We start from the raw sequence: 16517 nt of genomic DNA, 5'->3' as shown, positions 1-16517 counted from the left end.
TACCATTTTTTCAAATCCTCATTGTATGACTTACGCAATGCTTTTAACAATGCAAACGATTTATTTCTTGCTCTCATACATTCATTATCAAACTATTTTTTGTTGAATGTTTTAGAATTGTTGGAGTTTTTCTTGGTTGCAGAATTCCGTACGCATTCAATTATACCAAAGCATCAGTGGATTCAATGGTCTCTGGTAATCTTGAAAGTAAAACATTTAAATTCGATTGGTAAAATTCAGCATCTTCGTTACTCCAGTAGACGAGGTATAAGTTTCATGTTTATTCGTTCCAAATCGGGTTCAGTTCTCCAGTGCACTGCAATTGGCATATGATCGGAAAATGTTTCGCTTAAAACTTCAAATTTATTTATAAGGTCAACCCAATCGTTATTGACCATACAGTAATCAATAACTGAGTTTCCTTGTCCTCCCAAAAACGTATACTGACCCTCCTTTCTCCTTCTGAACAACCATTTAAAACAATAAAATCGTACATTTGCATAGTTTCGAGAAGATCAAGTCCATTTGTATTTGATACGGTGTCTTTTGATGTTCTAACGTCGATATTTATATGTGAATTGTTTATATTTCGTAAGGTAGTGACTTGGTTGTTACTAGTTCTGGCATTAAAATCTCCCAATAATAGTACGCTTTTGTTTGAGAAGAATGATAAACTATTGTTTAATTTTTCAAAATCTTCATTCCATTTGTTACAATTTAAGTAAAGTGGCATAATGAACATATCATTTCGATCTAAAAGTTTAACTACGGTAGTTCCTTGAACCTCCATAAAATCGTACAAATTAAGATAAGAAGTTTTAATTCTATACAGGGAACCTCCGCTTGCACGTCCTTTGGTATTAGATTTAGTTGCAGGAATCCAGAAAAGTTTGAAGCCATTAAAATATTTTGAGAATTTACTTGTATTTTCTAAGGTTATATAAGTTTCAGAAAGAAAGAAAATATCAAATGTCTTTACAAAGTTGAAAAAATCTACGAACATTAATTTATTACTGAGACCAGATACATTTTACTCTAATATTTTACAAAAATAATTATATAATGAGCTGACGGCGTTTAACTTTCAATTACTAATACTACTTTGTTCTTGATAAAGTGGTAGCACTGGTTGCCAAGAAGTTGATGTTGATGCTGATCTATTACAATCTTTCTGACGTCTGTTTGACATAAAAGTATTGTTTACATTTCCAAATCCATTTGACCATACATGTGTTGCAGTTCTTGTTCGCCATCATTATCATTAAATATAAGTTTATTATTATAATTTAAATAAAAAATTTTCTCATCAATAAGAAGAGTGTTGTTTTTAATATGTACCATAGCTTTTGGTCTATTTAGCTTCATTATTTTTCTATATTGCAAAAGGATTCTTCGTTTTAATTGCATTTGTTTAGATAGATCTCGCTGAATGTAAATACCTGTGTTCTTTAGGTTGGCAGAATTTCTCTGAGCCAGTGTTGAGTTTCATTTTTGTAAACTGTTGTTTTTACTTATTTGAATGGCATTTGACATTTCTGGTATATCTGAGTCGCCCAAAAGGAGACGAGTAATGCATCGCACTTTTTCTTCAGGATTTTCATTTTCAGATGGAATAGAAAGAATTATATTTTTGCCTTTAAGCTCACGGCTTTGGGTTTCAAGTTCTTGCTCTAACAAATTGCAACGAGCTTCAAATATTTGAACTTTCTCTGCCAAGTCATGATTTTGCTTTCTCAAGAAGGTTAACTCGGAGTTTAGCTTATCGAAATCTTCTTTGGAGGCTAGTTTTGCAGTTGCTGTTGCAAGTTCGGTATGCAGAGAATCTTCGATAATGTTTTTAATCTTTTGCAAGTCTGAGTCGGATATAGGCATTTCTGAGTTCGTTTTAAAGATTTTACAGGATCTATTGTTATTATCTGCGTATTGATGAGAAGAGCCGTCGGGTGAGGTTTGACAGCTTTTGCGTTTGTTGTCGCTCATGTGATTTGTATCGCAGGCTTAATGATATTTCTCTTTTTATGTTTTTAATCTGTTGTTACCTGTTAATCGGCAGCTTTTTATTAAAAACAAAAAAGGAGAATTCAGTTTAACTACAAACGTTTTCCAGTAAATATTTCAATCTTTAACTGATTAAAAAATAAAATTAATTTCAAGAGCAATAAAAAAACACAACCTTTCACTTTCACAGCAGCGTTGCCAGCATTATTTTTAGTTTATTTTTAGTATTGTGGTCGGAAAAACTGTCACAAAATGAGTTTGAAAACTTTCACTTTTTGAATTTTTGCAAAAAGTGGCCTCTTTTTTGCAACCTTACTGCGCTAGTTGAAAAAATACTTTTGCATAAAGTGGCTAATCTAGTTAAGGCTTAACTTAAACAAGCGGACTTTTTGAAAGGGGCACAAAAATAATTTTGGCTGCGGTAACCTTTTTGGCTAGCTTTTGGTTTTTTTTCTTGAACATGGTTTTATTCCTCAGTTCTACATCTGTATATTTCTCTTGCCTGTGGTACTACTCTCTCTCTCTCTGAATAAATTGATGTATTTATTTTCGCAAAAACATACATATACTGGATTTAAGCAAAGAGTAACAAAGTAACACAGCGGTGAAAAATCCCTTACCAAACAAACGTTGTAATGGACCAAAAATTTGATGTTTCCCTTACAAAAACTTCATCGACATTTCTTTAACGATACAAAATTGGTAGAGACTTTAATGGAGATTTTCACATAGGTAATAAAATAAAATCACTAAAATACACAAACAAACCATTTAGTGCTGCACATATTACACTTCTATTTGTTTGTTATATATCTTTTGATTTTCTAAACAAAATTTCGGGGGGAGGGGTTAAAGCCACTCCCTAAATACTGCTATGGTTACATGTAGATTTATTAATATGTAAAGGGATGCATAAATAGCTAAGCAACGTCAAATATGTTTATTCAATATCTACTGATACTCTGTCATTAACATCATCACTCAAAAAAGTGTTTAAGAGTTTATAGATAAAAAGAAAGATTATTAAGTGGTTAAAGTAGATTCAAGTTATGATTAATTCATTGAAATATTTGCTGAAACAAGATAAGGAGCAGGAACTATTACAAAGTTTTGTAAGAGTAGAACCCGAGAAAGAAAATATACCCAAAGGCAAACAGTATGTTTTTCAAGCAAAACTCAATTCTAGACACATTGGATTTACTGATGATGTAAAACTCGAAAGTAAAGTATCAAATACGAAAAAAGATTCTGAAATGAAACAAAAGCGAAAAACAAAGGCAATTTTTAATGATACATATACAGACAAAGATCGAGCAGCTGCTGTTAGCGCTGGATCTTATGATATCAAACAGAGTTTGCAACTAAAAAAACAACGAGATCAAAATGAAGTTTTGCAACTTACTGATGAAGCAGATGTCAGTTCCTTAATATCTCTTGGATTAAAAGAAATCAAAAATGCAAATGCTGCTAATGCAATTGTTTGCTTCTCTAAGGTCAATCAGTTTTTTTTCAATTTCAATCCTTATTTATTCGATATAACTCATGAAATGTGTTTGTGTTGTATACTTGTTCATAAAAATCAATTTGTTGGGATAATAAGATGTCGGCAGAACCCACCATATTGGAAAAGAGGTTGGTACCGTTTTTTCTAATAGCTCCATTTTTATTCATTTTAACCAAAATAACCAATGAAAGACTTATTTGCAATCAAATTATCTAAAAAATGATATATAAACGAATTCCGTGAGTTAATTCAATTCAATTCTGTAAAGTCAGCCAAAGGTTTGTCTCGCAAGGTAGGGGCAAAATGACATTTTTCCATATATCTCACAAACTTTTCGTTTATTCTTCAAGAATTAATTACACTGGTCAACAAAATTAAACTTTTTTTTGTTACAGAAACCAAGGTATACTTTTCTATAGATTTTTTGTTGTGCTGAGCTCGAATCCGAAGCCAAAAAAATTCTATCACATCACGTAGATAATCCCGTTAGAAAATCGAAAATGCCGCTTTTAACCATTTTTCGATGTTATTTCTCAGCGTTTGGTTATTTGTTATAAATAAATTTGTAACGGTTTCTAAAAGAACTAAATCTTGTCTTTCTAATTCTTAAGTTGAAATCAACGTGTTTGGTATATCTCATGTTTATTTGCTTTTAATAGCAAATCTCGAAAAGTTCTTTGCTAATCGCTTTCAAATTTTGACACAAGGTTTCATTTACATTCCTGTAAGTTCTTATATTGTTTTTAACAAAAAAAGTTATATTTTTCTCAATATTATTTAGTATAACTATCTGACACGATCACGCTTTGATGTATCTCACCGCGATTCACCACCTTCGCAAATGTAAAAACTTGCGAGATTCTAAATGGAACGTTGTGTCAAAATTTGAAAGCGATTGGCAAACAACTTTTCGAGATTTGCTATATTAAAAGCAAATAAACATGAGATATACCAAAAACGTTGATTTCAACTTAAGATTTAGAAAGACAAGATTTAGTTCTTTTAGAAACCGTTACAAATTTATTTATAACAAATAACCAAACGCTGAGAAATAACCTCGAAAACTGGTTAAAAGCGGCATTTTCGATTTTCTAACGGGATTATCTACGTGATGTGATAGAATTTTTTTGGCTTCGGATTCGAGCTCAGCACAACAAAAAACCTATAGAAAAGTATACCTTGGTTTCTGTAACAAAAAAAAGTTTAATTTTGTTGACCAGTGTAATTAATTCTTGAAGAATAAACGAAAAGTTTGTGAGATATTCGAAGATTTCTCGAAGAAGAAAAGAGATATTTAAGAGATTTAAACGGATTTAGAAAGACAAGATTTAGTTCTTTTAGAAACCGTTACAAATTTATTTAAAACAAATAACAAAAGCTAATAAATAATCTCGAAAAGTGGTAAAAAGCGGCATTTTCGATTTTCTAACGGCATTATCTCAAAAACGTAATGTGATTGAATTGTCCTGACTTCGGATTCGAGCTCAGCACCCAAAAAACCTATAGAAAAGTAGGTATATCGTGGTGTCTGTAACAAAAACCTTGTTGACCAGTGCTATATTACTTTTAACTATTGTATATATTAAATGAGTCTTAATCGTTATTGTTACCATCATGGTGTAACGTCGAAGTTAGACGGGGTTTTCAATAATTCAAATCAACAAAAGAAAATTAAACATTTAAACGATACCAAACTCTTCTCCAAGATGGCGACTGCTCCCGACATCCTAACATCCCAACAAATTGATTTTTATGATGAGGACATAGGTATACCCGAACACAAAGCGAGAATCGCTTTTCTAGACCAACTGAATCCAAAGAGGCAATGGCAAAAAGTGAAAACTATTTATTCGTTTCACTTATTCACAGAACAGGCCCCCAGGGGCCTTTTCATTTTAGTACTTTTTGGAACAAGGGAACATATTCATATATTCATATATATTTATTGGTATAGAGTATTAGACTTATATCGCAGACAATTATATACAGATATCGCATCCCATAGAAAAACATGTCATCAAAATTTTTTCCAGCCGACACGTTTCAGCCGACAAGAGCTTTTTAAATTGAAATCAAAAAGGAGAAGAGAATTTTTCAGCCGATAAAAAAACTTTTTTTTAATTTAAAAAGAGAACAATAAGAAAGGATCTCTTACGACCATGACCTTACTCACTCTCCCGCGAAAATAAAATAAAATGCACGACTGGGGCCGCACGTACTTGCTCTTGCAGTTCAAAGCACTTTTATGTTAGCTTACTTGTAGATTATAAGAGCTGCCTCTATATAATTTTTTAAGAAATTTGGTTGATGTAGGGGAAGAGCCGGCATGGAGGCCAAATGTTAGTTAAGAAAATTTTTTTTTTTTATTTGACTTGACTTTTTTGAGAAAAACTAAAAACGCAGTTTTACTGCAATTACTTTGAATATTAAGTATGCAAAATTTAATCAAAATCATAAGAGCCATTTTTGAGAAAATTGCAATAACTCCATAATGATGTACGGGAAGAGCCGACATCCGCGATTTAAAAAAATGTAAAGACCATATTTCCACTATCCGTATTTTTTGAGGAAAACTAAAAACGCAGTTATGTTAAAACTATGTATAGCATTACGTGTTTTAAATTTAATCAAAATCGTTAGAGCCGTTTTCGAGAAAATTGAAATACCTCGAAAAGTTTGTATGGGAGGTATACGTTCTAGGTGAGATATTAAAAAACAAAAAAAAAACCAACCTTGGAAATTATGAAAAAACTATCTGTACCAAATTTCACGAAAATCTGTCGAGCCGTTTAGGCTGCAGCTACTTGTACAGATGGACGCACGGACGCACGGACGCACAGACCGACGGACGTCATGACGAAACCCACTTTTTTGGACTTCTCGACTATCGTAATGTTAGTTTTGATTAAAACCTCGAAATTTTTTTTTGAGACGAAACCAATACTTGCCCTATAGAGCAAGTAAAAAAGGAGTGCAAGTGGGTAGATCATAAACAGGGCCGGTTTTAGAGGGGGGCAGCCTGGGCCTTTTACAAAAGTTATATAAATAACGAAGTCTTTCCAATCGATGTTTTATTTATTTTTACTTTCACAAAGGCACCCAATTTTTTTATATTTAATCTCGAAAACCTAAAATCCCGAAAACCCAGAATCCCGAAAACCCGAAATCCCGAAAACCCAGAATCCCGAAAAACCAAAACTGGAAAACCCAACATCCCGAAAATAATATAGAAAAAATAAAAAACTTTTCAAAATTGTGTTTCACTATAATTTTAACTGAAACATAAAATTAAAACCAATTAAATAACAATTTCAACATACAATTATTACCAGTTAAATATTAAAATTCATAATTCTTTTGATTTTAGTTCAACGATTTTTCCAACTTAACTCAATCACAAAAAAACACTGCTGAAAGCGCAATAAAAACTTGAAATCATGTAAAAAAGAGATATTAACCGAATCATACACTTATATTGTTTTTTACGTGTTAACACCTTAATTACACACTATTTGTTTTCGAAACCGAAATTCCGAAAGAATGTTCGGGATTTCGGGATCCCATTCTGGATCTTGGGCTTGTTCGTTGTGTTCGTGTCTGATGTGTGGTGAATGTCTTGAATCTATAAATGTGTGCGTGTTAACGTCATTTACCAACGTTGTAACTTTCACATATATTCACAGACAACACTGTACACGAAAGGGTTTTGGAGGGAAAGACGTACGAAAGTTTCCAGTCTTGGTATTTTTTGTTTATGGGGTAGATAGAAGTGATTTCAATTCGTCTTTGACTTTCTAAGCCATCAGGTGCTGTGAAATATTTCAAATAGGTATATATAGACGGCGTAAAGCAAAATTGTTCTAAGTACATAGGATTTCTTAAGGACTTAGACAATTCTGCTTTATACCGACGATATGTATACATAAACTGTATGTAATTGAAAATATTTCATAAGAGAGTGTCGGCTGATTTTGAGATTTCATGGGCACTGGCCACCGATCAGATTGTTCAATTGTGTGTAGACATCTAGACATAGGTACATATAAGGTGCAGAGTGTTGGTGAAATATGAACTCGAGCATGTATACATTAAGCCGATGTCGTTGGGCGACATGATGTCTGGGTGCATAAGGCGGCCCATAAACAAGACACTTGTGTGTTCGCTCCGGTGTGCACAAAATTGTGGTGTCTGGTGTGTATGTGTATGGGTCGCTTAAATCTGTGAAAATTTGGGTAGATGGATAGGTAGGTAAGCAGGTTCTTAGATAGAGTAGAGTAGAGTGAATGATTCTATTCATGTTTTTGTTTTCATTTGAATTGCATTCAAACAGGTGAACTTTATTTTTTTGATGGAAGCAAGAAATAAAAAAAATAAACTAGGGTTGTCAAAAATCTTTTTTAAAACAAATATTTACTGCAACTTGATAATGTTTTGCATTAAAAAAATACTATTCCACCATCTTTATTGACAAAAACAATATTTTGCCTTAAAAAAAATTGTGCCTTATTGCAAATTAAAAAAATTCTCCATAGAAAAAACAAATCAATGCAAAGTGTGGGGGTGTGGGCAATAAATAGTTCATTTTTAATATTCGTCGAACTTCTTACAATTTTAGTTGCAATAATTATTTTTTTTTGTAATGCAAATATTTTTCAGTTGTACCTAATACAATTTTTTTTCAGTTGCAATAAACGTTTTTTTTTTTTAATTAAATTTGTTTTTTTCCAAAAAAACATTCTTTTAAATTTCAAATTCATTTTTACTTGCGATATAGGTACTATATATCAAGTTATGCATTCGTACAAAAAAAAAAAAGTTGTGATAACATTTTTCCATGACATTACGATGGTAGACAATGCCAAAAAAGTGGGTCCCGGAAGTCCGTCTGTCTGTCTGTCTGTCAGTCTGTCAGTCTGTCAGTCTGTCAGTCTGTCAGTCTGTCAGTCTGTCAGTCTGTCAGTCTGTCAGTCTGTCAGTCTGTCAGTCTGTCAGTCTGTCAGTCTGTCAGTCTGTCAGTCTGTCAGTCTGTCAGTCTGTCAGTCTGTCAGTCTGTCAGTCTGTCAGTCTGTCAGTCTGTCAGTCTGTCAGTCTGTCTGTCTGTAAACGAAGCTACAGCCTAAACGGATGGGTCGATTGATGCCAAACTTGGTATGTAGCGTTATTTGGCGACTGTCCAGAGGGGTTTTTGGAATTAATTTTTTTGGACCAAAAATAACGGTACTTGTCATATACCGATTTTAGTAGAATTGAAATATCTTGACAACGGCTCCAACGATTTTGTTTAAAAAATTCAAATGTTAGTTTTAAGCTAAGGTCTATCGTTTTATGGAAAAATTTTTTTTTTGAAAATCATCATTAACGGTACCTGCCATAGAACCGTTTGTCTCAAATCCGATTATCTCCGAAACTGCATATTCGATTTCAACGAAACTTTTGCTGAAGAAGCATTTATACAATTTAAATATAAACCAAAAATAAAATTTTCAAAAAAATAATTTTTGGATTTTTAAAAAAATTTTGAAAATTTTTTTTTGAAAAATCAAATTTTCGAAAACGGGACATTGAATTTTTTTGAAATTTTGTTCTTAGATGTTGATTAGTGATTTCTACAAAATGGCATACCAATTTTATTTTAAAACTTTTTTTCCAAAAAAATATTTATAAAAAATTAGTTTTTTAAAAAACGGCTCTAACGATTTTGAAAATTTTTTTTCTAAAAATGCATGTTAATATATCAATCAAAACTGCATACTTGTTTTGACAGGCAATTCAATTTCAGATCTTATTTTATTTTTTTTTTTAACGAATTTTATTTTTTTTCCAAATTTCTATATAAAAAGTCTTAAAAATTTAAGCAACTTTAACTCTAAGAGCAAGTTCGTGCGACCCAGTCGTGCATTTTATTTACTTGCGTTTTATGATTTACGGACAAGTTAAGGATTCGTAAAAAAATCGAACGAGATAACAAAAAGCGAAAAATTGGGTCTCGCAATAATTTTGTCTGTCTGCCTCTATCTCGATATGTAGCGATTTTCCTACTTAAAAATTGGTAACTTAGAGTTTTTCGTGATTCCGTAGAGGGAAAATCAATTCGTTTTAGGACCAAAATGAACCTTTTATAGAAAAGGTGGGTTTCTCAAAAATGGCTCTAACAATTTTGCTAAAAAAATCATGTAATTTGGCAAACGAGGTCGTAAATATCAAATAAAAAAATATACTTTAAACAGTTTATTATTATATTTATATTTGTGCAAAAACCTTTTAGGATCTCTTATATAAAAAATAGGGAAAATTTTCCAAATATAATTTTTGGATTTTTATAAAAGTTCAATTTTTGTTCATGTATAAAAAAATTGTCTAAAAAACGTCTCGATTTTCAAACATTTTTTCTAAAAATTCTTTGTTTTACAAGAAATTAAATGGCATACTTGGTTTGGTGCTGAAAACCATTTTAACGAGTTATTTTTGTAACCTTAAACGAACTTTTATTATTTTTTTTAAGTTTTTTTTTTATTTCTTAGGAATTGATAGAGAATTGTGTTTTGTTTTTTGCACTACCAACTTGATTTATGAATGAAAACAACCAAATTTATTTAAAATGTATGTAGGATGTGCCTACTCAATACCCCTAATCCGTACTTTATCATAATCACGCCAATATCATACCATCCAGTTAACGCCAATATCATACTTCATACCATCCTGTTAATCATTGGTGGCGTTAACAAAACATTCGATACTTACCAAACAACGATCAACGAGTAATAGCTTCGAGAGAGAAAGAACAGAACGATCACGACCACGCAACGGCTACGACATCGCAACGCATCGACCCAGTCAAATTACATATTTGCTTAATTATACTTACATTTTTAAATTGAAGTATTCCTATTTGAATTATCTACCTAAATCTAAATTAACTTAAATTGTAACTTAATTTTGTTATTATTAAATAAAACTTTTAATCAGTTTTTACTGAATAAATCAGTGTGTTGTCGGCGCACCCCTCCCACATGGTGTCAGAAGTGTTAAGATCCCCTTGCCTTTACTCTCTATAAATTCGGTTTCGGATTGTGATTGAACTTAATTGATTTAGAAAAAAGAATATATTAGTGAATTTTGTGTTGCATGCCAATGAAAAAATTGTGAATTGAATGTTGCATGCGAAAGGAAAAAATTAACCTGTGAAAGTGCTATGTGAATTGTGAAGTGCTTAAAAAAAAAAAATCATTCCCACGAAAAAAAAGTTATTCTCTATGAATGCAGTGTGCACAAATCAATAACGGATAAGAGAAAGATTAAAACCGATAATTATAATTTTTTATATATTGAACGGGAATTAATTTATTAGATATGAAAATGATAGGTCGGTATTTATTTTAATTAGTGAAAGATCAAATTTGTATATTCGCATTCAATGAAGTTAGATGAGCTTTCTACTAAAAAGCTTCAATCTCTTTTTAAAGACCGTGGACTATCAAGTTATAGATTAAAGAAAGAATTGATAGAAAGGTTAAGAAAAGCTTTGATGTCTGAAATTGAAGAAACGTTATCCAATACAGGCAGTGTCGATAACGGGGAAGACGAAAACGAAAAACAAATAAATCAAATTGAAATCGATTTTACTAATAACGGTATTGACTTTTTTCCGAAAAATAAAAAAGAGAGCGAATCGGTAAAAATGGCTCAAAGCAATCATTTTGTATTTAAAGATGTAGAAGACTCTCTTGAAACTTTTAATGGCGAAACGGGAAAACAAATTACAGATTGGTTAAAAGAATTTGATGATATTGCAAGTGTATGTGTGTGGAATGATATGCAGCGCTATTTGTATGGAAGAAGACTTATGAGGGGTGCCGCGAAGTTAGCCATAGAATCAGAAACGGGTGTACATAGTTGGACCGATTTGCAGAAAATGTTAACGAAGGAGTTTGGTCAGACGACGTCTAGTTTGACCACACATCGCGATTAAGATGCGCGAAAGAAACGCAACGACGAAACGTACCTTGAATATATGTTTCAGATGAAACAGATAGCAAGTAGGGGAAAAGTTGATGATGAGTCATTATTGTCTTATATAGTAGGTGGGATACCTGACAGTATTCTAAATAAAACCATTTTATTTGAGGCAAAAACTTTTGATGAACTAAAATTAAAATTTAAAATTTATCAGGAAATGAAAGTACAAAGGCAACGAAACCGGGGTGATGAGCGCGCGCAAGTTCAGCCGGTAAAAACAATCGCGAAAGACCAAGAACCAAATAAACAGCGCTGTGTCAATTCTGGGGCGAAAATCCATAACACAAATGTTTGTCCTTACAAAGAAAAAGGTTCACGATGTTTCAATTGTGGTGATTTTGGGCATTTATCGAGGAACTGTCCAAAAAAAATATCGAAAGTAAATCGAATTACCACGCCGACAATATTAGTGGAATTAAAAATCAAAAATTTTTCGCATAGTGCACTTATCGATACAGGAAGTCAGTTGTCACTGGTTAAGAAGTCCGTATTTGATCGTTTAGGCGAAAAAATTGAAAACTCGGGTACTCTTCTTGCGGGTTTGGGGCAAGACATTCGACAATCGATTGGTTCTTTAAAATTATCGGTTGTGATTCAGGAAACGACTTATTCGCTTATTTTTGATATCATTAGCGATGAATGGTTATCAGAAGATATATTAATTGGTACAGAGATTTTGAAATACGCAAATTTAAACATTGAAAACGGACAAGCTAAATTAACCCCTATGTTCTCAAAGTCATGTGTCGACGAACTTAACGAAAACGATATTTTTAAAATAGAAGCTAACTTTATGAATTGTGAAGAAATTTGTGACTTTGATGGCATTCAAAATAGTGAATTAAAAGATTGTCTGAAAAATGCCATTAAAACTTATAGACCCCAAAAACCAGAAAAGTCGTGTGTTCAAATGAATATTGAAAAGAAAAAAAAAAAGAAAAAGAAGTCGTCCAGCTAGAAATCGCAAAATGGTTAGACGATGGTGTTATTGTTCCAAGTAACTCTGATTTTGCAAGCCCCTTAGTTCTCGCGAAGAAAAAATATGGTACTTATCGCGTTTGCATCGATTATAGAAGACTCAATACGAAAATTATTAAAATACGGTATCCGCTTCCACTTATGGAAGATGTTCTCGATGAACTTAACAACGCCCATGTATTTACTACATTAGACTTGAAAAATGGTTTCTTTCATGTTGACATTGCTCCCGAGAGTAGAAAGTATACATCTTTTTTAACACCTGATGCGCAGTATGAATTTTGTAAAGTGCCTTTTGGTCTCTGTATATCTCCTTCCGTTTTTCAGGAATATATAAATAAAATTTTTAAAGACCTCATTCTAAGAAAACTAGTGCGTATTTACGTTGATGATTTTATAATCGCATCGAAAGATGAACACGAAAATTTCCATACGTTAATGTTAGTTTTAGACGTCGCGTCTAAAAACGGTCTTCAATTTAATTGGAAAAAATGCAAATATATGTTACGATCCATAGAATTTTTGGGACATATTGTCGAACACGGTACGGTAAATCCCTCGATTGAAAAAACCAAAGCAGTGAGAAACTCCCCTGAACCAAAAAACTTTAAACAAATGCAAAGCTTTCTCGGGTTAACGGGATTTTTCCAAAAATTCATACCCAATTATTCAAGAATCGCGAAGCCTCTATCAGATATGACTAGAGACACTACGACTGTTTATCGCTTTGGAAACGACCAAAGATCCGCGTTTGAAAAATTAAAAGATCTTCTGTGTAATGACCCTGTATTAAAAATTTTTAATCCGAATTTACAAACCGAATTGCATACTGATGCAAGCAAGATAGGCTTTGGAGCAGTGTTACTCCAGCTTCACGATGACGCTTTACACTCAGTTTTTTATTTGAGTTTTAAAACTAAGCCTGCAGAAGAAAAATACAGCAGCTACGAGCTCGAAGTGCTTGCTGTTGTTAGATCTTTAAGTAAACTACGCGTTTACCTAATGGGACTACGGTTTAAAGTGTACACCGACTGTTTAGCGTTTCATATGACTATGAAAAAAAAAAAGAATTATGTTCACGGGTAGCGAGGTGGGCTCTACAACTAGAAGAATACGATTGTGAGGTTTTGCATAGACCAGGTACTGCTATGAAACATGTAGACGCTCTTAGCAGAGTTCTTACGATAACCAACGTCGAAATGGGAATTTTACATCGAGTAAAAAACGCGCAAAGCAAAGATGAAACTTGTAAGTTGATTTCAAATGTACTGCAACGAAATAGCTACGAAGATTATGTAAACCGATCTGGTGTTTTATACAAGTTTGTTAAAGGTTTCTACTTACTTGTTGTGCCAAAAAACATGCAAAAACAAACTATTCAAAACGTTCACGAACAAGGTCACATCAACGCTCAAAAGGTAGAAAAGATAATAAGGCAGGAATATTACTTCCCTTCTATTCAGAAAAAAGTTTTAGACGTTATTTCGAATTGTGTGTCTTGCATTCTTGCAGTCAAGAAAAGAGGGAAACAAGAAGGTTTTCTAAGCCCTATAGAAAAAGTAGATATACCGCTTCACACTTACCATATAGACCACCTTGGCCCAATGCCCTCAACGGCTAAAAACTATAAGTATATTTTCGCTGTCATGGATGGTTTCACTAAGTTCGTGTGGATCTTTCCGGTCAAGACAACAACAACGGATGAAGTTCTGAAAAAGATGGGTTTCCTTGAGGACATATTTGGAAACCCACATCGAATTGTCTCCGATAAAGGCACTGCCTTTACCTCGACAGCATTTAAAGAGTATTGCGATCAAAGACGAATTCAAAACATTCAAATAATGATTGGAGTTCCTCGGGGTAGTGGTCCAGTGGAACGCATGAACCGTATCATCATAGAAATGCTCACAAAATTATCGATTGAAAACCCACTCAAATGGTATCAACATGTTTCACGACTTCAACGTACGATTAACACAACAGTTTCCAGAGCTACAAAAAAAACTCCATTTGAACTTTTGATCGGTGTGCCCATGAGAAACGAAGAAGATAAGAGACTTTTGGACATGATGGAAGAGGAGATACGAAATGAATTTGAAGCGAGTAGAGTTGAGCTACGACAAAATGCAAAACTACAAATAGAAAGTTTACAAACAGAAAACAGAAAAAGCTACGACAAAAACCGAAAACCACCACACAAATATGCCGTACACGACCTTGTGGCAATACAACGTACGCAATTTGGACAAGGACTTAAATTTCATCCCAAGTACCTTGGTCCGTATGAAGTCACAAAAATCAAACGCAACGATCGCTACGAACTAGGTAAAATTGGAAACCACGAAGGTCCCAATAAAACGTCATCTGCTGCAGATCTTATGAAACGATTGATAAGTGAAGATGATGATGATGATGACGATGACGAATCAGATTCATCCGAGACGGATTCAGCACAGGATGCCGGATGTAGGATGTGCCTACTCAATACCCCTAATCCGTACTTTATCATAATCACGCCAATATCATACCATCCAGTTAACGCCAATATCATACCATCTTGTTAATCCTTGGTCCTTCGTGGCGTTAACAAAACATTCGATATATACCAAAAAACAATCAACGAGTAATAGCTTACGAGAGAGAAAGAACAGAACGATCACGACCACGCAACGGCTACGACATCGCATCGCAACGCATCGACCCAGTCAAATTACATATTTGCTTAATTATACTTACATTTTTAAATTGAAGTATTCCTATTTGAATTATCTACCTAAATCTAAATTAACTTAAATTGTAACTTAATTTTGTTATTATTAAATTAAACTTTTAATCAGTTTTTACTGAATAAATCAGTGTTTTGTCGGCGCACCCCTCCCACATGTATTTATTCTTTTTCTTACAATTGTTTTTAAGGAGGAAGTAAGAACTTTTGCCTTTTACAACAATCCATAAAAAACTTAGAATTAACTAAATTATAAGTGCATTTAATTTTGTATGTTATACCAAAGATTATAGAATACAAAGATGTCGCATCCCATACAAATTATCGGAACCCCAAATTTTTCGGGTGGTACGTGATATTGCTATAGGAAAATGTTGCGAGAGCGAGGGAATTCCTTAAAAAATTGGAATCTCTTAAAAAAATTACTTTGACGTTTGACCTTCTTCGGTTTATTTCTTTTTTTGTTCTTATGTGTTGTTTTATGAAGAAGCGAATGCTCCTTGTGGCACAGTTGATGGTATTTTTTTGTCTTTTTTCTGTTCTTCTGCTGAAGTATTTCCTATTCTAGGGATTTTATTTATTTTGTAGTTTTTTCCCTTGTTTTGATTTTTTTGTAAACTTTGCGTTGAAGACTTTTTACAAAAGTCGAGGGTAGTTTTGATTTTTATTTACAATTTTGTTTTCTCTTTCTGTATGATCGTGATGCACAGGCGCATCGCTTTCAGGTGTACACACATAATACGTAGGTATTTTTTTTTCGTTTGCTACGGCAATCGTCCTTGGAATTGCAAGTTGAATTTTTTTGTTGAAATAGGTATACATATTTTCTTGGTTTGTTGTGAGCTTTGGTATTTTTACTTTGGAAGGGAAGAAAAGGTATTGAAGGAGTTATTTAGTGCGGATCGTAAGGGTAGGAAAGGTTTAAAAAAGTATTTAGTGCGGGTGGTATGGGTAGGAAAGGTATTAAAAAGTTTTTAAGTGCTGGTGGTAAGGGTAGGAAAGGTATCAAAAATTATTTAATGTACCTAGGTAGGTACCAAAATGGAAATTTTTCTTTGATTTTTTTGTGAAAGTAGTAGTAAATTTTGAAAACAAAAAACTACTCAATAAAAATTTTCAAATTCGATTTGCTTTTCAAGTTTTAGGCAAGAACAAAAAAAGTAACAAAAACAGCCGAAAATATTGATCTTTTCAAAAATGTCCTTATAACTTATCCATAGATTTTGAAGAAAATTATCTTGTTACAATAATACAAAATTTAAAACTATCAGAATTCGAAAGATTTTGATTTAA

At 32.9% G+C, this 16517-nt stretch overlaps 1 protein-coding gene across 1 annotated transcript in view; it reads left to right on the top strand.

Moving 5' to 3' along the window:
* The first annotated feature begins 2916 nt into the window (after window positions 1–2916).
* LOC129917227 (outer dynein arm-docking complex subunit 4) overlaps window positions 2917–16517 on the top strand; it is a 51122-nt gene continuing 37521 nt past the window's right edge. The window contains exon 1 of the mRNA XM_055997644.1: window positions 2917–3491. Within this exon, the coding sequence (XP_055853619.1) occupies window positions 3048–3491 (444 nt within the window). The 5' untranslated portion in view covers window positions 2917–3047. The remainder of the gene's footprint in view (window positions 3492–16517) is intronic.

The sequence above is a fragment of the Episyrphus balteatus genome, chromosome 1, assembly GCF_945859705.1.
Source record: "Episyrphus balteatus chromosome 1, idEpiBalt1.1, whole genome shotgun sequence".
Taxonomy (NCBI): Eukaryota; Metazoa; Arthropoda; class Insecta; order Diptera; family Syrphidae; genus Episyrphus; species Episyrphus balteatus.
The sequence above is the reverse complement of the archived record's forward strand: the minus strand, read 5'-3'. Positions and strand labels throughout refer to the sequence as shown.